At 36.9% G+C, this 25,211-nt stretch overlaps 1 protein-coding gene across 1 annotated transcript in view; it reads left to right on the top strand.

Moving 5' to 3' along the window:
• Positions 1–25,211, top strand: part of KCNH1 (potassium voltage-gated channel subfamily H member 1) — a 582,845-nt gene that overhangs the window by 47,625 nt on the left and 510,009 nt on the right. Inside the window, exons 4-5 of the mRNA XM_056815882.1 lie at positions 1,572–1,700; positions 12,933–13,051. Of these exons, the coding sequence (XP_056671860.1) occupies positions 1,572–1,700; positions 12,933–13,051 (248 nt within the window). The remainder of the gene's footprint in view (positions 1–1,571; positions 1,701–12,932; positions 13,052–25,211) is intronic.

Genomic DNA, 25,211 nt, shown 5'->3' with positions numbered 1-25,211 from the left:
TCTCATTTACTGTAGTTTTGTTCATGCCACAAAGCTAGTCCAGTCAAACCTCACCAATGTATACCTTGTTAGGAAGGCAGATATGAGGCATGTGCATGAATATACTTTATTCCTGCTCCTGGAGGAAGTTGTTAAGTTTTAAGGAATTTTCTTTAAAGTAGATGTCTAAGGTCAGAAGCGGCATCCTTCTATAGTAGGGACGGCACATTTCCACAATTTTATGTTCAAGATAGAGATAAGAAAGCAGAACCCTCCTCGTATTCACTGTGAATCTGTATCTCATCCTTTTTTTTCCATTTAGCAAAATTAAAACAAAATACACCTTAGCTAAAAGTATGTAAGTGCTTGTGCACTGACTCTTTTAATTAAGTGGCATCTGTCTAGTTCCCTGGGTGGTATCTGTTGTGAATGGTAAAAGTTAGGAAGAGTCAGAGAAGGAGAGCTAGAGGACTGGTCCAATTGTTGGGAATCCTGTTACCATGACCCACTACTTGGGCAAGCTCAATCACTGCTCTCTTTTTCTTTAAAATTCTTTAAAATCAACATCATGATTTTGTACACAAAATAAACCACAATGGATTAAAAATGGGAACTCAGGAGAAATGGTCTTCTGTAATAACATAAACCACACATTATATGTAATAATATAAATAATAGAACGTTTAAAATGTTTTTAAATGCTTAAAATATTTTTAAAATTAGAAACTGAACTGACTCAGATTTTGGGACATTGATTGCCATGGGGCTGGTTCCATTTTGGAGAGTCAGTAAGTAATAGGGTCTCTCTGGGTCCTATTTTGAATACTCATAACTGTTGAAGCCTGTTTCCTCACCATTTAGTCTCAGGAGCAAGGTAAATGGGAGTGGAAGTTTGCCCAATGTATTCTTTCTGGATTCTTCCCAGAGAGTTCTGTGGCAATGACGAAAGCACCCCCAAACTCTTAGAATCTTTCCCTTCTTAGAAAATCACCAATTCCTATCCTTTCCCCGCCTCTTCTCTACATTTTCCAATACCCCTCTGACCCCCTCTCTGTATTTCTTTTTCTCTTCCCCTCCTCCAGCCCCCTAACAGATATAATGTGTGTACCAAATTTGTGGGTTTCAAAACCACAACCTTCCTTTAAAGACCTTTACAAATGGACCTGGAAATGGAGGGTATGTGCCCTATCAGTCAGGGTATAAAAATGCTCATTCTTTTCTTGGTATATGCATCTGGTCACATGATGGGATGGGGGGAGTTTTGAGTTTTCTGTGTCTCAGTTTCTCTATTTGGAATGCATCAATTTGTTACTTGCTTCCCTAGGATATTATATAAAGGTAAATGAGACCAGTTTTTGTGCAATTATTTGAACTTGCCAAAAGTAAAGCCCCATTTGAGATATTAAGGTGAATATTTTTAATCTGTGAAGAAAGGCAATTAATGATGTAATTGCCAGCAGCTGAATAAAATCAGATGCCTTTTTTCCCTCATAAATTAATATCTGCACCTATTCATTCCCCAAACCCTTTGCTTCCATAGAGCCTTGAATAAAAATGCAAATTACTGACCACCCTTTTGATATTCTTTTCAGGGACACCTGTGTGGTTCTTTGTGAAAATCGCTCCGATTCGAAACGAACAGGATAAAGTGGTTTTATTTCTTTGCACCTTCTCTGACATAACAGCTTTCAAACAGCCAATTGAGGATGATTCATGTAAAGGTTTGTAATTCTGATTTGTACAAATACATTTTATGCTTTCTTTCTCCAATGCAGCCCAGGCATCTACACAGAATTCAAGGTTGCCAAGGCAATCTAAGCAAAAAGATTAAAAATTACACTCTAATTTATGTTGGAGGAAGGTAAAATGTCACCCTGGAATAAATTGGGATAGGAAGCAAAAGGGAGGAAGCTTGGGGCTCTGTTTAGGAAGCAGTGGGAATGAATGCCAATTAGCATTGGACAATTCTATAAACATTGGAGAAGCATTCCAAATTTTCAGATGGTAATGGTCACTTACCCAGGAATGAACACAATTTGTTCATACTTCTTGATGGAGCTGAGTAAATTGCACATGCTCATAAACTGAGATGCATTTAAGACATTCTAAAAATGGTCTTTTAGAGGCATAGACTCTTTGTTCATGGAAGGTGATGGTGGAATTTCACTCAACTCAATCAAGGTGGTTGGTATGGCTCAGTTTGTGGCTGACTAGATTACTTGTTTAGATGAATGAAAAGAAGTCATTGGATTCCATACATAGTTAGTCTGGTCCATAGCTTTAGATAGCAATTTTCTTCTGGCGAGTTACACCATAGTCTGAAACCCTCACCCTGACCATCTGCCTCCTAGAAACATACTTCAGTAACAACAGGAATCTAAAAAGAGCAAGTGGATTTCTCAGCATGAGTTAATGCCATTATTGGAAAAAGAGCTGAAAGCAAAAGTGCTGTTGGTGGAGGGATGGTAATGATGTGTTTGTATACAAAGAATCACATCTTAGTGACTGGTTGGAATACAGAGGGCAATACAATGCTGGATTTCATGCTTCTCAGTCTGTACTAAGATTTTCCAGGAATATTTCAGGTTTCAGAATATACTGCTTCTTTGACTTTTCCCTAGCAGTATATGAAGCTTCTTCTTCTAGGGATATCCTAGTGTTCAGTCAAGATGGGAAAGGATATCCGAAGACAACCACAGTGGTATAAAATATAACCCTGATAATAATAATAAATATATGTATATATATAATATGTATATATTGGACTGGTTCAGTGATTTAATTGATATAGGAAATTTCTAGTGAGGAAATTCTCTCTACCAGGGCAGAGTGATACCTGCTCTGCAATTTAAAGTGTTGTCTGGAAAAATAGATAGGTAAAGTGACTTTAGGTAGACACTGTGGTTCAGTGGAAAGACTACTGGCTCTACAGTTATAGGCTATCACTTTGAATCCTGTCTTTGATGACTATTACTTGTGGGACTTTGGGCAAATCATTTAAACTCCTTGAACCTCAGTTTCCTTATTTGTAAAATTAGGGGAGTAACTGAGATGGTTTTTGAAGTCCTTTCTAGCTCAAAATGTATGGCCCTTTAATATGACCATGGGCAAGTCCCTTCCCTTCACTGGGTCTCAATTTCCTCACTAATAAAATGATGGGAGTCAGACTACAAGGCTTCTAAGATCTCTTACAGCAGGGTCTTTGTTCCTGTAATTCTTTGATAATGATGGTAACAAATCATTTCCTTCTTTTAGGTGTCAGTTTCCTTACATGTAAAATGAAAGGGTGAACAGTATTGACTTTAAGGTCTTTTCTGGCTCTAAATCTATGACTCTAATTATCTTATTATTTGACTTTGAGCAAGTTCTTTCCCATCTCTTCATTTGTTGGCAAGGAAGGAGTTGAACTTAATGATCTCCAAGTTTCCTTTCAGATTTAAATTCTCCAACTCTATGACTTTAAAATGCAAATTACATTTCAAAGCTAATGAAATGTGGTAAATCTTTCCATTTTCTCCCCCCAGATATGATTATGCCATGTAACCAATTTTGCTAGTACATAAATATTTAATTTTCTATGACAATAAGACAGTTTAGATGCCCCGATGAGATAATAACAACAGCATGAATTTCCTTGTCATAAAGTTGTGAAGAAAAAGCAGATTTACTTTACTTGACATTTTACAGTCTTTATTTGATTCTGATGTACCTGACAGAATAGATAAATCGCGATTATATAATAAGACTTGCTCAGGTCAGTTAGTGTTTCAGGAATCAGATGCATCACTTCCCTTGAATGAGTTTTGGTGGTGAACTCCCTTGCAGGAGGGACAATGAATAATTAGAAAAGCTCTCATGAGGACTGGCTAAAAAGAGCTAACGAGAGTTAACTGTATATTTGTATGCAAGTATTTGTACCATTCCTTTTTCTTTGAGAAACTAGGTACTATTTTATCTCTTATTAAAGAGAAGTAAATAGGAAAATTCCAAGTCTTTATCTGCTTAAATTCAGAAAATTGTAATCCAGAATAGTAGGAACAGGAATACTATATATCACTCAGAAGCTGTCCCTTATAAGTGATGTGGCAGTCTACCAAAATCTTATTGTACCAATTTGTTGTCATTTTGAGCATAGGTTTCTCTGTCTCATTCAGATTGGAAGTACAGCAGCCATTAAGCAGCCCAATTCCACTGCTGATTGGAACAGAGCTTTGACCTATTCCATTTTTCACCTGGGATGGTAATCTTCTGGGGTATAACAAATTGGTGCCATACTTAACGTGAACATCATTAAAACCTTAGAATTCTGGATATTAACAGATTCCCCAGCCTCTCTAGCAGGAATTATAGGCATGCACCGCTCTGACTGAAGGAAGTTTATTTTTACTTCATTGTCACTATGTTTGTCTTGCTGCTTAGACCATGTTCATATATGTCAAAATAACATTTGTTAATTTTTTTTTCCTTTTTAATTTTTTCAAAATAACATTTATGATAGAACAGCATAAATCATCTGGACTCCTTAGAGTAATTACAGTTATAAATTGAAGTTTTGTCAGCAGCCTTAAGAGCTAAAAAGGCCAATGAGAAAAAAAGTAACCCTCATTACCATGTGGTCTGACTATTCTCCTTAGAGGCATTGGGATATAGTAGAAAGAACCTGAGGAAAAAAGGCTCATGTCATCAGTGCTCACTCTCTTTGTGAGTTTGGGCAAGTCACTTAGCATTTCTGAATCTCAGTTTCCTCATCTATAAAAATGACAGGATTGAACCAGATGGTCTCCAACATCCTTTCCACATCTAACTTTCTACAATGCCATTTCTCTTTTCCACTTGTTTATACACGTCTATTTTTTTTCTAGGAGACAGAACCCAGTGCCCTTTTCAGCACCTTGGCCAGCAACAAGAGCCACTCTGATCTAAGTTTTATAGTTTTTCCACTCATGATTGTTTACTTCAAAAGAAAGATTTGTAGGTGTGGATAATCCAAAACTACAGATATTCTTCAAATGAGTAAATTTGGCTTGACAACATGCCTCTCTTTCCCCTGCCCCCAATTAGATGTGCCTAAGGTTTTCCTAGGTCTGATTTATACAATCTAATATTAAACTTTAGTTTGCATTCCCTGAATACATACCTTGATAATAGTGGGAGATGGTCCAGAAATGTGCTGTTTGCCACAGAGAAAAACCTGTTGTTTAATAAATTACAACATAAAACTTGAAAATGGGTAATCTATCTCTGGATGATTGAGATAGATCTTGAGGAAGTAGTGTGCTTTTAGGAAAGTCTTTTAATTCCTCTGTGTTCCTTCTTGTCAAAATAAGAATGATATTATTTACACTATTTAAATCATAAGGCGACAGAGAAAAATCCTTTGCAAGCAGTAAAGTACTGTAGATTTCTTTTTCTGGAGTCTGTTCATCTTTTCTGAATAGTCTGTCTATTATATTTTTTTCTCATTTCATGAGGTGTAGTACAATTACTTTTCACCTATGAAGCTTCATTGAGACAGTGTGATATTGGGTACCCTGTTATGTATTATGTGGGGATCGACCTTTTTAATTCTCCTTGATTCCCTTGACTTCTTTGCCTGTTCTTCCTCATCTCCCTGCTGTTTCTCTTTTGGGACATTTCATAGCTTATCAACATCTTTGACAGAGATTCTGAGCAATCGAGGAGAAAAAGTAAAACTCAAGTCATTTCTTTTTTTACTTCCAGCAGCTATTTTCTTTTTTTTCCCATCTTTTAAATGGTTAAGCAAGAGAGTAGGTTGAAACTCCACTAAAATGAAAAACTATATTTCTTTGTGGATTTCAATTGTCCCTACTTTCTTTATTCCCTATTATTATGGATAATTGAGAGTAGGCTGCAGGAATTTTCTCCCTGTCCTCATTCTTTCTCTTGAGTCAGTTATACTAGGAATACTATAGCTGTGAGTACAGGAGAATAGACTCTTCAGCTTCGAACCTTCTCTGCAAATTGCTCACTGTGGAATGAGTCACCTTTCTCTTGTTTTCTACCTCACTCCATCGAATAACCTTATTTTAGAAGAGCAAATTCACTTTCAAAGAGCTACCTCTCATATCCATCTTCTCAGCCAGACTTCAGCTAAATGCAGAAGACTACGGCAATTCAAAACCCCAGCCAAGATTTTCAAGGACAGAGAGTTAGGAAAGTAAAGCAGGGGCAAAGGATCTTATTCTTGTATTTTCACATGGGTCTTTTAATGCAGTTCTCTAGGGAAAGAGTCAGAGTAGTTAAATTATTCTTTTTTTTCCCTCTTACTTTGTCCATGAATACTCTTCCCCCAAAATGAGTCTATAAGATTATTTATTTGCTCTGAGGGTAATGAAGGAGAGAAGATTCATAAATATATCATTTTTGGAAGCACTGTTACTCTAAAACCAATCCCAATTTTGTTATATAAAAGGATAATTTGTATTTTATTAGTTAAGATCAGAGGGATTAAGGGAAGGAAATAATACCAAGACAGTGCCCCACTACTAACTTACGTTTCCCATTTTCTTTACAATGTATCGTGTTATATTTTCTTAGGAAAGTTAAGTTGCTCATGGGCTCTAGGATCTGTTTTTTTAAAGTGGGAAGCATATGCTGTGGGATCAGAACAAAGTTGCTATTCCCTTTATATTTCCCTAAGAAGGACAGATGTTTGTAGTTAGGCTCACCTCTTTCAGATCGCATTGTCTATTCTCTCAATGGATGGGAATAGCCTAGTTTGACATCAAAAGAACTTGATTTCCAATTTCTCCTGGAACCACTTTAATATCTCCAGGGTTCTATGAAGTAGCGATGACACAAAGCTGCATTGGCTAGAGCAAGATCTTTTCAGACTCACCCAAGTTCAGACCCACAAATTGTACTAGAATGAAAAATTGAGGAGCAGCTACTGACCATTAACCTGGATCAGCCAGTAGATAGTATTGACACTGATCAAGTCATTGAGGAGTATCAACCAACTAATCAAAAAACATCCATTAAGTGCCTACTATGCTCTTGGCAAATGCTAGGTGCTGAGTATGGAAATGCAAAGAATGGAACAATCCTACTCTTAAGGACCTTACATTTTAACTGGGGAAGTAACAAATATAACTCTTAAGTAAGGAGAGAATCAGTACAAAGAAAATATATACTGAAATACACTCTTGACCATGAAGTTGGCATAATTAAGAAGAATGAGAGATGCAGGTTGGTGACATGATGATCAGAAGATGCTTGTTGGTTAGCAGGGTAATGAGAAGATACTTCTTGGTTGCCATGATATAGTAGAAAGAACACTGGATTTAGAATTAGAACACCAAAGTTAAGATCCCAGTTCTGCTCTTTACTATATGTATGACTATGGGAAAGATTGTACTAGATAATTCTTCAGGTCCTTTACCACTCTAAATCTATAGTTCTAGTTGCCATTCTTTTTCTTGTTTTCTTTTTTTATCCCCCTTTCTTCCTTCTTGTCTCTCTCCTTCCATTTTCCCTATTCTACTTCTTTCCCTTCTCCCTTTCTTTCTTTCCATTTCCCCCATATGTTCTTTAGGTCCTCTGTCACTTATTTCCAGTATGATGCTGGGCAAGTCAATTCTTCTGTGGGCCCCAGTTTCATCAACTTTAAGATGAGGAATTTAGACAAGATGGCCCATAAGGTAATTTTTTAGCTCCAAATACTGTGATTCTTGAATTCTTATCTCCATTTCTTGTGCTTCAGAAAAAATTGTCGCAGGACCACTTGGCTTCCTATGATCAATGTCTTCTTGAGCTTTACTGTTATCTAGATTTTTTTCTTAGGTTATACTTGATAACAGGAAAAATTCTCCAAGAATTTGTTCCCTGGAAGTTATGCAGTGAAGAAGCAATGGCTGCCACAACTGATTTGTTTTTTTCCCTCTTTGTGCAGGCAGAAATCCTAGAAAAAGGCATAACCTAGAAGACAAAATCGTGTTGCCAGGAGTGACTGAGAATTACTCTTCTATCCTTTGCCCCTGAAATGTGCATTACTTTCTCCAAAGGAAGAGTGTTAGATTTAGGATTAGAGGACCTGCATTGAAATACCTGTCTCTGTTGCTTGATTTGATTTAATTTTTTAATTGATTTTTTTTGGGGGGGGGTTTGTTTGTTTTTTTTCCTTGTTAGAGGATAAAATTTATTTATATATTTCTATAGGTCATATCATACTTAACTGAAAAGATGCTTTTTACACAAAATATTGCAAGATTAACAACATTTGTATTTCATTACAGGTTTCCCCAAGCCAACTAGAATACTTGGCTGAATGTAGATATTTTTCTACCACTAAATATCCAGGCAAAAACAAACAAAAAAGACCCTACAACCAGCCAGTGAGCTAGGATTTCCAGGCTTTTATCAACTTATAAAGTGACACCCAGACTTATATCTAGAGCAAACATAAACTTGGTAGTGCTAAGTCCCAACAGTCAATCATGAAATATTTTAATATACATTTTAAGTATTGCTAAGAGGCATTTCTTTCATCACATGTGTAAGTTTGTGGGTCTTTTCCTTCAGAATATCTGTGTGCTTCCTCTTTGGAGTAAAAAATCATCAAAGGCTAGCTTGTTCATTAGTTCAAGGCCTTTAAGGCATTGCCCAGCCCTTTTCTATTGTATCTGTCATGTACTGCACATATCCTGATATTTCTGCCAATTCCTTATTCTCTTTGGTTAGCAATTTCTTTGTCCTTTTGTACAATTTTAAACATTGTATTTTTTTTTTGTTTTCTTAGAGTACTTCATTGAAAACTTTCTTCATTTTTCTGATACTACTTTCCAGTACCAAGGAGAATTACTACTTGATTTATGTTTAGTTGAAGTATTGAATCTCTTTTGGCCTCAGTTTCCTTATGTGTAAAATGAGATGGCTTAGATTAGATGAATTCATAGGTTCGATTTATTTCTGAATTGGTATCCAATGACTTCATATCTTCATGTGCCCAGCCCTCCCTTCCTATCTTTTCTTTCTTTCTCAACCTTCCCAAGATAGAGTTGGGTTCTGGGAGAGCTGAAGTTTTGAAGATGGTGAGCATATTGGTGATAGCATCACAGATTTGGGGAAGAATAAACCTTATTTAATCAATCAGTCTATAAACATTCATTAAAAACCTACTACATGCTAGGCAATATATAATATATACAAGAGAAATTAGTTCTAAATAATAGAAGGAAAACACTAGTATTAAGGGGCCTGAGAGACTAGAGAATAGAATTTTCCATCTTTAAAAAGGTCTATTAATTAAAAAAAAAGACAATCTCTTGTGCTCTAGGCAACTATTTCCTTTGGCTACAAGTATTTCTGGTTTTGTTACAAACAGGTACCTGTGTGCTCCCACTTGTGTTCACACATATACACAGAGATATCTTCACATCCCTTAGGGTATTTTTTAGGGTCCATTTTCAGCATTATCTTCTAGAGCTAAAAAAAACAGCATGGCTGATGGCCAGCAGGAGTCTAAAAATTGACTTTCTTTAATAGATTCTGCTCCATCCCTAAAAATAAATTGCATTGAGCACTTTCATAAATGGACCATTGGCCCATTCAAGAGGAGACCCAGAGAGCCCCATACAGGGCCTGTTCTGCTTCCCTCCCATTGACTTTAATAGTCATCTCACAGCTGGAGCCTCATGTGGTGCTTTTCAAGCAGCCCCTAAGCAGTGTCATTCCTCTGCTTAATGGAGTCGGGGAGCTCAGAGAGCTCCTCTAGCTTTTTCATTAAAGCCCAGAATGTTTGGAATAATAAGACCCCCAAAGAGCTGATTTTCTCTTCTTGCTGTGTTTACAAAAAATCAAGAGACAAAACACCTCCAAACCCCAAACACTCTGATCACAATACTGAAGGTCATATTTAAAGGCTATTCTTCTGCTAGACTCCAATGTCAACTGGTGGAGTTGGTTTTGGAAATGTACTCCAGACTAAACCTAGCATATAAAGTACTTCCTGCAAGCACTGAATGCTTCTTAAGGGGCAAAAGAAAATGAAATCATCTTGTTCTACTTTTAGTTGTCATGTAGAATTGTTCCTTACTCCATTTATAGTCTTTTCTTGGTATGTATGTGTATGCATGAATATTAGTGTTTGTGTGTCACACACTTTAAAACTAGATTTCAGTTTCTTGAAGCTATGTGAAACTCAGAGAAACCAGCCCTACACTCAACTGACAGAGGCATGTTAGTTCCCTTTTTTGTAATCTCAAGATCTCATGGGGAATTTGTATCATGGAAGTTAAGAGTCAGAAGAGACCCTAGGCATCGTCATAGAATTATAAAGTTAGATCTGGAAGGGACCTCAGAGGCCATTAAGTCTAACTGCCTAATTTTGCAGGTGAGGAAACCAAGATCCAGGTGTATTAAATGACTTTTCCAGGGCCACACAGTTAGTTACTGTCTATGGAGGGATTTATTTATGTATTTATTTTTAGATAAATGTATTTTTTAAAAGTTTGAATTCTAAATTCTTTCTCACATTCCCTCCTTCACACATCTCTCCCTGAGAGGATATGCAATCTGATATAGATTTTACCTGTGCCATCATGTAAAGCATTTTTCCATATTAGTCATTTCATGGAAGTGATATTCCACAAAAAAAGAAAGGAAGTGAAATAGTGTATGTTTTTGGTGTACATTTAGACTCTCTCAGTTCTTTCTTTGGAGATGGATGGCAATTGTCATGAGTCTTTGGAATCATATTGGATCATTGTATTGCTGAGAAAACTAGGTCATTCACAGTTGTTCAGCAAATAATCTTTTTGTTTTTATGCTTGTTTCACTTTCTGCTGGGAAATTTAAACCCAGTTCCTTTGCCAGTATGCCATTCCACTTCAACTAGTTCAACTTTTATGTACATAGGAGGAAACTGAGTCTGAGAAAGAAAGTGACTTATGCAAGGTTGAGTAAGAGGTAGATCCAAGACTTGAACTCAGGATTTCTGATGACTAGTGCAGTGCTCTGTCTTCTGCATGCTGCCCTCTCTTTACTGAGAAATTGAAGGAGATAAAATTTTTAGATGGTGAGATCTTTCAAAGCAGTAGAATTTCCTTTTCTGGCTCACATAGATTAGACGTAGGTCCTTTTGGGAAGGTTCGGATTTTGCATAAGTGATTTCAAGAAATCAAGAATGCTAGGATTATATAGTTTGCTAGGCATTTGGAGAATTTCTATTATTTAAAAATTGCCATCTTCCTTATATTGATATAATCACTAAATAAAAAATTATCCTGTATTCAGGGCCTTAAAAGGAGGAAATGACACAAAAGCAATATCATGGTGTCATGAATAGAGCTGAGAATCAAGAGAAGTGCTTTCTAATCCTGTCTCTGGCACTTAAAAATTCATGGGCTTTCAGAGTTGGAAGAGACCTCAGAGATTATTTAGATTAACTTGTTCTTGGGCAGAAATCACATCTCTCTCATCCCTAATGTGTGGCCATCTTACTTTTGCTCAGACACCTCTAGTGAAGATGAAAACACCATTTCCAAAGGCAGTCCATTCTCTTTCCAGACACATCTAAGTGCCTCTCTATAAAGTTCTACCACAGTTTCTAATTTTGCCCTGTGGAGCCAAGTGAAATAGCTACTCGTGAGATCTTGGGTAGGTCATTTAAACTCTGAGTCTCAGTTTTTCCAGAGAGATTCCAGAGGCAGGAAGACCAATATTTCTTGCTTCTTCAGGAAAGCAGTGGAAATCAACAAACAGCAGAGAAGAGTGAGGAGGAAGTTCCATTCCCACTGAGTCTCATTCAAACTGTGAAAACATCTCTGTCACCCCAAGAGCCTCAGAGTTGGAGGTTAGGGATCAACCTTGGCTCTCCAGAACTACTGCCAACTACAATAAACCTCTTGGGGGGAACCTTGTCAGGTAGTCTAGGTTTGGATGAACCTGAGATATATAATGAATCATTCAAGCTGCTGGACTGGGAAGAAATTCTTCTCTGGGAGCTGATTTATTAATGCCTCTGACTCTGTTACTTACTCTGCATCCTTAGTGAAAATGACTTCTTTGCTATTAGCTATATTTTTCAGTTTCCCCATCTGTTAAATGGAAATATTGAATCCAGTTATAGGAAAAAAATGAGTGAATAGGTACAAAGGTATTTGATAAAGCATGCAATTTAAGGTTTGAAAAGTGCTTTAAAATTAATCCCTTAGTTTCTGTATAAGAATCAGTACTAAATATCATTTCCAGAACAGAAGAGTGGTAAGGACTAGGCAACTGAGGTTAAGTGACTTGCCCAGGGTCATATAGCTAGGAAGTATGTAAGGTCAGATTTGAACCTGCCTCCTCTGAGCCACTCAACTGCCCCTGAAAAGTGGTTTACATGCTATTTCATTTGATCCTTAAAACAATCCTGTGAGACATGTGCTATTATTATCTCCATTTTATAGATGAGGAAATTGTGACCAAGAGAGGTTAAATGACTTGCCCAGGGTCAGCTAGTACATGTCTAAAGGCAAAATTTGGACTCAGTTCTTCCCGAGTCCAAGGCCAACACTAACCTCTGAATTTCTTGTAGAATATAAAGTATAATATGTAGTTAAATGTGATGCAAGAGAGAGAGAGAGAGAAAGAGAGAGAGAGAGAGAGAGAGAGAGAGAAAGAGAGAGACAGAGAGAGAGAGAGAGAGAGAGAGAGACAGAGAGAGAGAGAGAGAGAGAGAGAGAGAGAGAGAGAGAGAGAGAGAGAGAGAGAGAGACAGAGAGAGAGACAGAGAGGGAGAGGGAGAGATTGATTTATTGTCTTTCTGAGATGAGTGTGAATTTTGGGTAATAGTATATAAATGATGGGAACTTAATATATGAGCAAGTAAGAAATTAATGAATGAAGGTGGGAGAAGGGTGTCCATTTCTAGAAATAGCCATAATAATGCTGGTCATTTGTATTCTTACTGGATATAGCAGAATGAGTCTCTTTTCTCTTGTTTCCTTTAGGTTGGGGGAAATTTGCCCGGCTGACAAGAGCACTGACAAGCAGCAGAGGGGTCCTACAACAGCTGGCTCCCAGTGTGCAGAAGGGTGAAAATGTCCACAAGCATTCTCGCCTGGCTGAGGTAAGGGCGAGGACATATGAGCCTTGATTACTGAAACATTGGACAGAGCAAGATTTTGGCTTCCTCCTTCCCTCCCTCCCTCCCTCCCTCCCTCCCTTCATCTCTCTCTCTCTCTCTCTCTCTCTCTCTCTCTCCTCCCTTCTTTCTCTTTTTTTCCTCTCTCTCTTTTTCTCTTTCTCTCAAATCTCTTCTAATTCTCCTTCCTATATCCTCCATTTTTACTGGACAGTTTTATTAAAATGTTTTTAGCCTCCTCCCCACCAATAGCCCAGGTGGCTACAGCCTTCCTTTATGACAGGGTCTAATCATTACAATTTTGATTATAATTTAATTGGGATAAAATCAGACATCATATTCTAGAGAAAACAAATATATATTTATTAAATTGAATTTAAAAAAAAACTCTCAGATTCCCCCAATACAGAAGTGAAAGCCTCCCTTGCCACTTTCTCCCTATGGGAGGAAAGGAGAATCTCAGGCCAGTCTTTATAGCAAGATTCTGGGAGGAAACAGGAATAGAAGAGCTCATAGAATGAGAACTGGCCAAATGACACAGCTTGAGAGGTAGAAATGAAGTAGGAGTCTGACTCTGAAAATACCCTACTTCACAGTTTCCACAGCGAAAGGACTGTTATCAGCTTGCTAAATTTCCAGAGCTGCTGATACTTTGGTTTTCAGGGGATGGGGAAATTCAAATGCATAGTTAGAGGACGAGAGGCCACTGGATGACAGCAACATTATTTCTTGTCACAGTGTAGGTTTTAGCTCCCAATGAAAATGGCATTTAAATCAATTTTTAAGTACAGTTCATGCTGAATGTCTTACTGGCCTCCTTCTTACACATAGTAAAATGAGAAACATTAGCAATATTTCCCCCTCCTCACTTTATCTGGAACAAGTAATTACTCTTCCTCTGTTGGCAGCAATTATTAGAGGATTATATAAATGAAAGCAGCATCAGGGGTTTGATCTATGTGGGCCTGTTGATTTCACACAGAGAAAATCAGTTCCCTGACCAGAGATTCCTTCTGGAACTCTGGTCAGCTGTCTTAACAGGTTTGTAGTTGCATATTGGAGTAAGGATTGGAAGATGAATGTGGATAGTTCAAAGAAGGCCTATCTTCTCTCCTAAAATAAATTTCTCCACATACTTGTGGTCAAGGCTTCTGGATCTCTGATGGTCAACAATCTCTTTCACCTCTGATAAGCCTGAGAACAGGGAAAAGTTCAGAAGATGTTATCAAGGAAGAGGCCATTGTTGGCCTTATAACCTACTGCCAAACCCTTTCATGTGGTCATCTCTCTGCCCAAGACCTTAAGTAGCTCTCAGGACACTCTGGAGCACAAAAAATCCCAGGGACACACATAAACTCACAGGGAAAGCCACCCAGGAGCAGTGTCTCCTCCTGTTTAGCTCTGCCTTTTGGCCAACTGCCTCTTTCTCTTTCCAAGAGGATCAGCTTTACAACAGTGGTAGAATGGGCCAGCTCTATGAAAATGAGCCTAAAAGTTATGCTTCTCTGTTTTTATCTAATGGCTGCAGTCTGCCTGGGAGTAGGAGAGAAGCTGCTGATTCTTGGGTTATTGCCTGAAGCTTCTGTTTACTATTCCCACAGTTCAGCTATCCTGGCTTCCTTATTGTAGCAAAACATATCCTACTGATGGTGATCAGGAGTAACACTTTTATATACAAAAGGACAAGCATATGTGTTTCTTTCCAAGGCTAATTTCTGTCTCATCTCTAAAGCAGCTTTTCTATCTCCTTAGGAATGATGAAGCACCAGGATTAATTCCTTTTAGATTGCAAACTCTGTGCAGACAAGGGCAATGGCTTATTTAGCTTTGTATTTTTCTTAGGACTTAGCAGAATCCTTTGCATATCATAGGTTGCTTAATAAATGGTTGCTAAATGATGAATGAAAACCTCCATGCCATACTATTCTTTCAGTACTTTGTGTTTCTCTTCTACACAGCTATCTTCATTGGGAAACCAGCATTTCCTTTACCTAGTTTTCTATTGCTCCTACCAAGGTCATTGATAGTGAGGAGAATTGATTGGGAAGTTTAGCTCCCTTCATTGATAGTAAAAAGAATAATGCCTTATACTTTCTTTCTGTTTTATAGTGTCTCCTCTTCTAGCCCCATTATCCCAACAGAAGATCCTCATTTTAAAGATTGAAAGTTTTTTTCAGAGATTGAAAAAAATCATCACTGGCAAACTCTTCATTGATTTGGAGAATCTTGAAAACAGTCTCTCTGATACTTGTTGCAGGTGTTTGTCACTCCTGTTTTCCTCATTTTCCTTGAGGAGTAGGAGCTAAGCAACTAGGAAGAAATTTCTTATTCTGATGTGCACGAAACGTTGCATGTTTTAGCCCTGCTTATCATCTTTTCCTTCAGTGATGTTACAGGTGTGGGAGTTATCTAGTTCTGTTCTATGCTAATAAAGTTACCTATAAAGTTTCAGAGGAAGGAGAGGGAAAGAAGTCCTCTTTTTCAATATTTTCTGTCTTTCAGGTGGTCTCCCTGTGAGGAATCTGGGTGGGTCATAGCCAAGTCTTGAAATGAGAGAAGCTAGGAAGTTGAATGGATTAATATCTATAAAACATGTCAGAGAGATGACCCTTCTAAGAAAAAATGGGATGCTACTCAGACTCACTGTCCAGTTCCATTTTTCCTATGCTAGTAGGAACTAGTATAGTTTATATATATAAAGAGAGAGAGAGAGAGAGAGAGAGAGAGAGAGAGAGAGAGAGAGAGAGAGAGAGAGAATATCTGGTGAATGTCAAAATGTGCCCCTTTTGCATGAGAAATTGACTAATGATGAGGGGATTGGTTTTTTGTCTTTTAAGTCCATTGTAATACAAAGTTCCTTTTTAAAGCACTCATTTATGATATCAAGTTATATATAGGGTAAGTCAGACAGTGTTTTTCCATCCTGGGGTTTATGATTTTATATGCCATATACATGGCATGTTCTAAGACTTGCCATAACCAAATGTGAAGGTAGATACAAGATGGACAGATGATAAAAATTGAAATAGTGAATTAATTTTCATTTTGTGCTTGATGAGATACTATGTAGTCCAATGACCAAGGGGACTTCAATATGAGTCTGAGTCATTGAGATTATTATTCAACATTCTTCCTCAGCAGCTTCTCCTGTTAGATTATGAACTCCTTGAGAACAAGCTCTGTGTCCTGTATATCTTTATATCCCTGGGGTTGATCACAATGTCTGGTTCCTAAGAGGTGCTTTTACTAATCATGATGGTGTAGGGAAAAGGATATGGAATTTGGAGTAAAAAAACATGGGTTCACATATTGGCTAGGAGAATGGGAAATATAATATCTGTATTACCTACCTCATGGAGATGTTGAAAGGAACAATCAGGTAATGTATGTTAAGTACTTTGTATACCATAAAGCATTAGAGAAATGCCAAGTCTCAGTGTTTTCAAAATTGAATTTTATTATTTAAGTTTCAACAGAGATTGCAAACTGGCTTGACCTATCACTTTGAAAGAGAGAGTTGTATTGGCCTTTGCTGTTTCTGTTATTAATACCTGGATTATGAATAGTCTCTTTAGGTAGAGATTCCTTGGAGAGAATCACATCTTCTGCCTTAGCAGCAGGTAGCAGTTAAAATGTGTTAATCTCATTTTCTTTGTATTGGAGTGGTTAGCACCTAAAGCATCTTGTTCACAGCATGTAGTACCTTCACCAAATGAACTTGTCAGTATAAACAACCTTTGATTTCCCTTACATTCTCCAAAGGAGCTGTTCTATTAGCTTTCAAAGAAGTTAAATTTCTAAGAAACCTATTCCTAGGTAAATGAAATGAATCAGAGCTTTGGCATCATTATCAAATCATTGCTAAATTATTTTCAATTTCTAATGATCTTGATGGATATAATAATCTGGGATCATAGGGAAACCTGCAGATTATCCTTCAGTTTTTATCTTCCTTGATAATTTCTCTTTCCTTTCTCAACCTTTCAATAGAACAATGAATGCATCATAGTGGGGGAAACCACCCTAAAAATAGGGGCTATTTGGTGTACTTAGAACTAAATGATAACTTATCTCAAGAACACAATGTTTTGTTTCTTTAGGGGAAGACTGCAGCCCCAAATTACACTTCATGTGTTATTCACAGCTTTCCCCACAGACTTCTATTTGCACACAGTTCTTTTGTATACTATGTCCTTGAGATTAGATGTTCGGCATCTTACCAGGGAGTAAAGTCTCTTCAAGCAGTTGTTCTAGTCAGTCACTTGGGTTTTCACCAAGTCAAGGTGCAAAATTCAGAAACACAAAGCCCCTTCAATGTATGCATTTGTTGCCAAAGGGACATAACAGAAATGGACATGTAATGGACCTGGAGAATCAGACTTTCCCATAGTCCATGACTAGTATAGGTGAAATGGGATGACAGACAAGTCCTCATTGAAGAGGAATATTTAGGGGTGCTATCTGTTTTTGTGCTTATATGATGTATGACAACAGCCTGGAACTGATGGGATAATGAAAATAACAGGGACATTTTTGAACAAAAATGCCTTTCTGTGTTTGTGACTTGTTGCTTCTGCTGCCAGCACCCCAAGGATGAAAACAGGTTCCTCTTGGAATGATAACATGTCCCCCTGAATCTTATTTAGGACTACCTTTCTTCTTTCTTTCTTTCTTTCTTTCTTTCTTTCTTTCTTTCTTTCTTTCTTTCTTTCTTTCTTTCTTTCTTTCTTTTATTTTGGCTATAATTTATTTTTTTATTTAGAATATTTCCCCATGTTTACATGATTCATGATTTTTCTCACCCCTCTTTCCTCCCCCTCCTGGAGCTGACAAGCAATTCAATGGTTATACATGTATCATTGCTCAAAATTGATTTACATATTATTCATATTTGCAATACATTGATCATTTAAAGTCAGCATCCCCAATCATATTCCCATCAAACCACATGATCGATCATATGTTTTTCTTCTGCATTTCTGCTCCCAGTTATTTCTCTGGATGTGGATAGCATTCTTTCTCATAAGTTCCTTTGGATTGTCCTGGGTCATTGTACTGCTTCTAGTAGAAAAGTCTGTTACATTCAATTGTCCCACAATGTATCAGTCTCTGTGTACAATGTTCCCCTGGTTCTGTTCCTTTTGCTCTGCATCAATTCTTGGAGGTCTTTCTATTTCACATAGAAATCCTCCAGTTCATTATTCCTTTCAGGCACAATACTATTCTATCACCATCAGATACCACAATTTATTCATTTATTCTCCAATTGAAGGACACCCCCTCATTTTCTAATTTTTTGCCACCACAGAAAGCACAGCTATAAATATTTTTGTACAAGTCTTTTTCCTTATTATTTCTTTGTGGTACAAACCCAGCATTAGTACGGCTGGATCAAAGGGCAAGTAGTCTTTTAAAACCCTTTGGGCATAGTTCCAAATTGCCCTCCAAAATAGTTGGAACAACTCACAACTCCACCAGCAGCATATTAGTGGACTATATTTCCAAGAGTCTACTCTCCACTCTCAGACAACCATTTGAGTTACATCAGCAGCCTTTAGTATAAGGCAAAAGTGTCAGATTTCTGGCTCAAACTCTTGAGTATGCCCTCAACTGTATTAAAATATAATTGGCAAATATTTAACAAAAAAAGTAAACATGCAAAAATATAGTAAACATTACATTTTAAAACTAAGTATGTAGCCCATAGGCACTCTTATGTATATAATAGTCATTCCTGTTTCCATTAGAGTCTGATATTATTGCTGCAAGGGATCTTAGAGATGCTAACTATATACTGATCCCTAAATTTCAGTTCCACAAGAAGATTCTAGAGTTCTCAAGAGCTTAGTACATATTTTGAGGTTGTATTCTTATTTTCCCTCAGCTTTAACCTTTGAGCAGCTAAACTCTTTCAGCTTGTAGCTCTTGAATAAAGCAAGGCCCTTTTTGACATTAGATTTATTTGGTGAAAGTACAATGTGTTCTAAATAAGATACCTCAGATGCTAAATATGTAGCAATATAATGAAAATTGAGTTTTCACATTTTAACTGCTCCCCACTGTTAAGGGAGAAAGCATTGTTCCTCCTTTGGGAATCTACCACCTAAATAAATATCTATAATTTGAGTATTTTTAACAGAAACAATAGTGGTCAGTCCAAATCAGTAAGCCATATGTCACTCAATTTTATAGTTTCTATTGAATTACAGACAATTCAGTTGGAATGAGATACATACATAGCAACATATTCAATCAGTTTTCTAACTGATGGCCAGTATGACTTTGGATCTTTACTCTAAATCACATTTGAACTGAATATTTTGCAGGTGCCCTTCCTTCATGACACCAGTAAAAGCTAGAGGAAGAAATGGTAGACAATTCATTTTGTTTAAAAAAACAGTAATATCTTCATATTGTCTCCAAGTATAGGTTAAAACTGTTCTCCCTACTGTTTCTTTCTCATAACTCTAGCTTGTTACTTGAATTCTATTGTTTTCTATTTTCAGAATATAGGTTAATTTTCTTCTATAGACCATCTTTTATGATAATGCCACTTCATATTTGTGTAGGGCTTTCTCTTAAATTTTTTTCTAATAATATGAAAAAGCAATTTTCAACATTCATTTAAAAATTTTTGAGTTCCAAATTCTTTCTGTCCCTCCACTCCAACCCTCCCATTTAAAAGGAAAGCAATTTGACATAGGTTATATACATGCAGTCATAAAAAGCATTTTTATTTCCATAGTAGGCTTATTGTGAAAGAAAAATACCAAAAACTCTAAAGAAAAATAAAGTTTTAAAACATATGTTTCTGTCTCTTCAAATTCCATCAGTTCTTTCTCTGGAGATAGATAGCATGTTTCATCATGAATCCTTTGGAATTTTCTTAGATCATTGTATTGTTGGGAATAGCTAAGTGACTCACAGTTGATTATTCTTACAATTGATCATCCTACCATATTGCTGTTATTGTGTACAATGTTCTGGTTCAGCTCACTTTACTTTGCATTAGTTCATGTAGGTCTTTCCAAGTTTTTCTGAAAGCATCCTGCTCGTCATTTCTTATAGCATAATGATATTCTATCATGATCATACAACCTAACTTGTTTGGGCAATCTCCAATCGATTTTCTGATAATTCTGAGAATGGGAATCAATAGAGATTAAGTAAATCAATCATCTCACTTTCCAATCCTTGTCTACAAAAAGAGATGCTATAAATAGTGTTTGATATATAGGTCCTTTTCCTTTTAAAAAATCTCTTTGGGATACAGACCTAATAGTTGTATTTCTGGGTCAAAGGGTATGCACAGTTTCAGAACCTTTTGGTGATAGTTCCAAATTGCTCTCCAGAATGGCTGAATCTATTTGCAATTCTACCAGCAGGACATTAGTGTCCCAATTTTCCTATGCCCCCTCCCAGATTTGTCATTTTTTCTGTAATATTAGTCAATCTTAGAGATATGAAATATCACTTCAGAATTGTTTTTGCTTTCATTTTTCTAAACAATAGTGATTTAGAGCATTTTTCATGTAATTAAAGATAACTTTGATTTCTTCATCTAAAAAGTACCTGTTCATATCCTTCCACCATTTATCAACTGGGTCTTGTATACTTTTAAATTAGTCTCAGTTCTTGCTATGTTTGAAAAATGATGCCATTATCAGAAAAAGTTGTGTTTCTTATAAACAGCATATTTTAGGATTCTTGTTTTTAATCCACTCTGCTAGCCACTTCTGTTTTATAGATGAGTCAATCTCATTGATATTCAGTTATGATCAGTAATGGTATATTTCCTTCCATCCTACTCCCCTTCTCATTTATCTTTGTCTTTTCTTTTATCTTGTCCCTCTTCAAAAGTGTTTTGCTTCTAACTACTTTCTCCCTAACTACTGCCTCCCTAAATCTGCCCTTTCTTTAAGTCCTCTCTTCTCTAATCCCAAATCTCTTTTACTTTCCTATAAGATAAGATAGATTTCAATACCCAAATGAGTGTGTGTGTTATTCCCCTTTGAGTAAATTCTGAGGAAAGTAAGATTCAAGCATTGTCCATCACCCTTCTTACCTCATTTTCTCCTCCAGCGTAATAGCTCCTTTGCCCCTCTTTTATGAGAGATCATTTACGTGATTCTACCTCTTCATTCTCTCATTGCATCCCTCTCTTACTTTTGAATTTTATTTCCTTTTTAAAAAAGATATCATCCTATCATAGTCAACTTCTAACTGCCCTAACAAGGATAAAGATTTTAGGTGTTAGAGATGTCTTCCCATGTAAGAATATAAAAATTTCAACCTTATTGAAACTTTTATGAATTCTCTTTTTATGCTTCTCTTGAGTTTTGTATTTGAAAATCAAATCCTCTATTCAGTTCTGGTCTTTTCATTAGGAATGCTCAATTTCAATGTCCTCAATTTCATCTAATACCTATTTTTTCCCCCTAACGGATTATACTCAATTTCTCTGAGTAGGTGATTCTTTGTTATAATCCTAGCTCCTTTGCCCTCTGAAATATTGTAATTTAAACCCTCTAATCCTTTAATGTTGTTGTTCAGTAGTTTCTAATTATTTGTGGTCAGCTTTTTTTTGGCAAAAACATTAAAGTGGTTGCCATTTCCTTCTTCAGACCACTTTATAATATGAGAAAACTGAAGCAAAAAATGTTAAGTGATTTGCCCACGGTCACATAGCTAGTCTTCCTGATTGCAGGTCCTATTTTCTTTCTATTGTACTCCCCCCACCCCAAGATGCCAGATGCTTAATTAAAAAGCTGCTAACTTTGTTTTATTCTGATTATGGCTCCACAATATTTGAATTGTTTCTTTCTGGATGCTTGTAATGTTTTCTTCTTGACCTTGGAATTTGGCTATAACATTCCTGGGAGTTTTCATTTTTTTAATCTCTTTCAAGAGGTAATGGGTAGATGCTTTCAGTTTCCATTTGGCCCTCTGCTTCTAGGATATCAGGCAATTTCACTTAAAAATCTCTTGAATATGATGAGAAGACTGTTTTCTGATCATGACTTTCTGGTAGTTCAATAATTTTAAAATTATCTCTTCTCAATCTCTTTTCCAGGTCAGTTTTTTTCCAATGAGATATTTCATCTTTTCTTCTATTTTCCCCAATCTTTTGATTGTGTTTGATTGTTTCTTGATGTCTCATAGAATCATTAGCTTCCACTTATTCAATTCTATTTTAGGAAATTACTTTCTTCAGCAAGCTTTTATGGCTCCTTTTCCATATGACCAATTCTTTTAAATATGTTCTTTTATTTAGTGAATCCTTTTATATCTTTTTTGATTTGGCCAATTCTGTTTCATTAGAAATTCTTTTATTTAGTGGATTTTTGTTCCTTTTTCCATTTGGCCTATTCCATTTTTAAGGTGTTATTTTCTTCAGTATTTCTTTTTTTTGTTACTTTGCCTGTTGACTCTTTTTCTTGATTTTTTTGCATCACTCTCATTTCTTTCCCCAATTTTCCTCTACTTCTCTTAATTAATTAAAAAAAAAACAACTCTTTTTGAATTCTTCCAGAAATCCTCATTGGGCTTGTGTCCAATTCACACTTTTTCCCCCCTTTGAGCCTGCCTGTAGTTGTTTTGCCATTGTCATCTACTTCTGAGTTTGTGTTTTGAGCTTCCATGTTGTCATCACAACCTTCAATGCTCAGGTTATTTTTTATTTCTTCATTTTCGAACCTATTTCTTGACTTTGAACCTAATGTTGGGCTTTGCTCCCAGAGTAGAGCATTACACTGCCAAGCATCAGATTTTTTTATGCTGCTATTTTCAGGGCTAGTCCTGGAGATCTGTAAAGTTATCAGATCCCTATGATCTAAAGATATATGTGGTCACTGCTCTCCTGGACTGTACTGTTGTCTATGAAAGAACACAAGTGCCCTTTTCTGTTCTGGAACTGTGACCAGGGTCTCTGCTCCTGAGAGGGAGTCTGGAATCATGTATTGGCAATGCAACAGGGTCCTGCTCCCAGTGCCAGCAAAAAGTCCCTTATAATCTCCTTCTGACCACTTGTCTAACCCCATTACCATCTGTGTGTAATTGACTGATTCAGTCACCTCAAAGACCTGCTGCTAACTTGTCCATTTGTAGCGTCCATTTTTACTTCATGGAGATGAAAGTCTTCCTGCTGACCTTATAAGTTGTTTTGGGAAGGAAAATTGTTTCATCCTGTCCTTTTGCTGGTTATGCTGCTTCTGAATTTGTTTTGAGGTATTATTTTTAATATACATTTGGAGAGGAATTTGGGAGAGCTCAGGTCAGTCCTTGTTTTTACTCTACCATCTTGCTTCCATCTCTGGCTTCACCATTTTTAAAGACTATATTATCTTATTTTGCCACATGACAATTTCATAAAGTAAACAGAGCAGATATCACTTCTACCACTTCCAGACTGTGAATTTGCAGCTTTCAGGGATCCAGTGGCTTGTTCAAAATCATACAGCTATAAAGCTAGGGCTAGAAAAAAAAACCCTTCATTCTTTATTCAGTATTGTTAAGAAATTATGTTTCCAAGCATATTCTTCCTGCTTTACATGGATTTTTTGAAGCCAAAATGAAGCTAATATATGTATAAATTCTTTAGAAATCATCAGATCGTGTTTATTTGGATTAATTGGAATATCTTCAGCCTGAGAGTTAGAAAACCTAAGTTCTGGTTTCAACTCTGCCTCTGACTCACTATGTGTGACTCAGGGTGATACTTCAGCTCCCTGGGCTACCAGGCTTTATTTCCTGGTCTGAAAAAAATCCCCCTCAGGTTTATTTCAAGGATAAAAGGCTAGGAGTGAGAGGCCTAAAGAAGTAGAAGTGCTATTAAGAAGTGGGTATTTAGTCATGCTGATTTTCTTAATTTGCAACTGGGGACCTTTCCCTCTCTTAGTTCTTGAACTGACTTGAAAAGTGAGGTAGCACCCTCTATGAAGCACCTACTCTATTCTGGGCTCTGCGGAAATAAAGAAGAGAAGACCTAGGACTTTTTAGAGCATCTAGCTGAATGTGGCCAAGGGGAAGTATAGCACCTGAGTTATTCCTTCTCTTAAGGAACCTCTATTTTAAGGGGATAAACCAAATGCATATTCAGGGATTGACAAGTAGAAGCATTAAAGGAGGCATTGCCATGTAGACCAAAGCAAATTGCTTTTCTAGAGCAGGCTGTCTGGGAGACTGCCCTAATATAGCTTCTCTGAAACCGAACTTTTCAAGAATCTTGAGTCCCATACTGGTTGGAAGAAGACTGGTGCTGGGCATCACCTATACCTTCCTTACCATGAAGATACCAATGCATATAGTGAGTAACCTGAACCCAGAACCTTGGCACATACACTCACAGATGGTATGAGACAGTGGGACCACTACCCACATTGATTTTCCTTAGCTTTTCCTTCTTAATATACAATACTTGGTACATTTCTTCCAGATGGATTGGAGGGAGGCAGACAGGTCAGGAATGTTTTCAACTGAGTTGAACCATTAACCACTTTAATACTTTAATCCTTTTCTTCTAAAAAGGCGGTTGTGGCATCTGGACATTCTGATAAATGAATGCAAAGGTTTGTACTTTTGCCTAGAACTTAGGAGCATTGAATTTCCACTGGGAAGTTTCAGTTATAAAAAGACAATGGAGTAGAACTTCTCTTTGTTCCCTTCCTCTGGCTTTTCCTGCAAACTGTTCGCTTCAAATTTGGATTGGAGTAAAGACCAAAGCCATATCCTGGGGATTCTGACTGAATCTTCCAGAAAAAGAGTGGAAAGAGAATGTTGCCCTGTAATCAGCCCAACCCCAAAGTCCGTTTATTAAAGCCTTTCTTCATGATGTTGATATCCCATTGCTTAAAAATAAAAGACCTAGTTCCAGAAATGGGGAATGGAGAAACCTTTACAAAAAAAACAACAATATTTCCTTCCATCTTAGAATCAATACTGTGTATTGGTTCTGAGGCATAAGATCAGTAAGGGCTATGCAATGGGGGTTAAGTAACTTGCCCAGGGTCATCCAGCTGGGAAGTATCTGAGGTCAGATTTGAACCCAGGACCTCCCATCTCTGGGTCTGGCTCTCAATTCACTGAGTTACCTAGCTGCCCCCACTGGAGAAATTCTTTTTTTTTTTTTTTAACCCTTACCTTCTGT

This window comes from Monodelphis domestica, chromosome 2 (assembly GCF_027887165.1).
Source record: "Monodelphis domestica isolate mMonDom1 chromosome 2, mMonDom1.pri, whole genome shotgun sequence".
Lineage (NCBI taxonomy): Eukaryota > Metazoa > Chordata > Mammalia > Didelphimorphia > Didelphidae > Monodelphis > Monodelphis domestica.
Note: the sequence above shows the minus strand (reverse complement) of the source record. Positions and strands in the feature narration are given on the sequence as shown.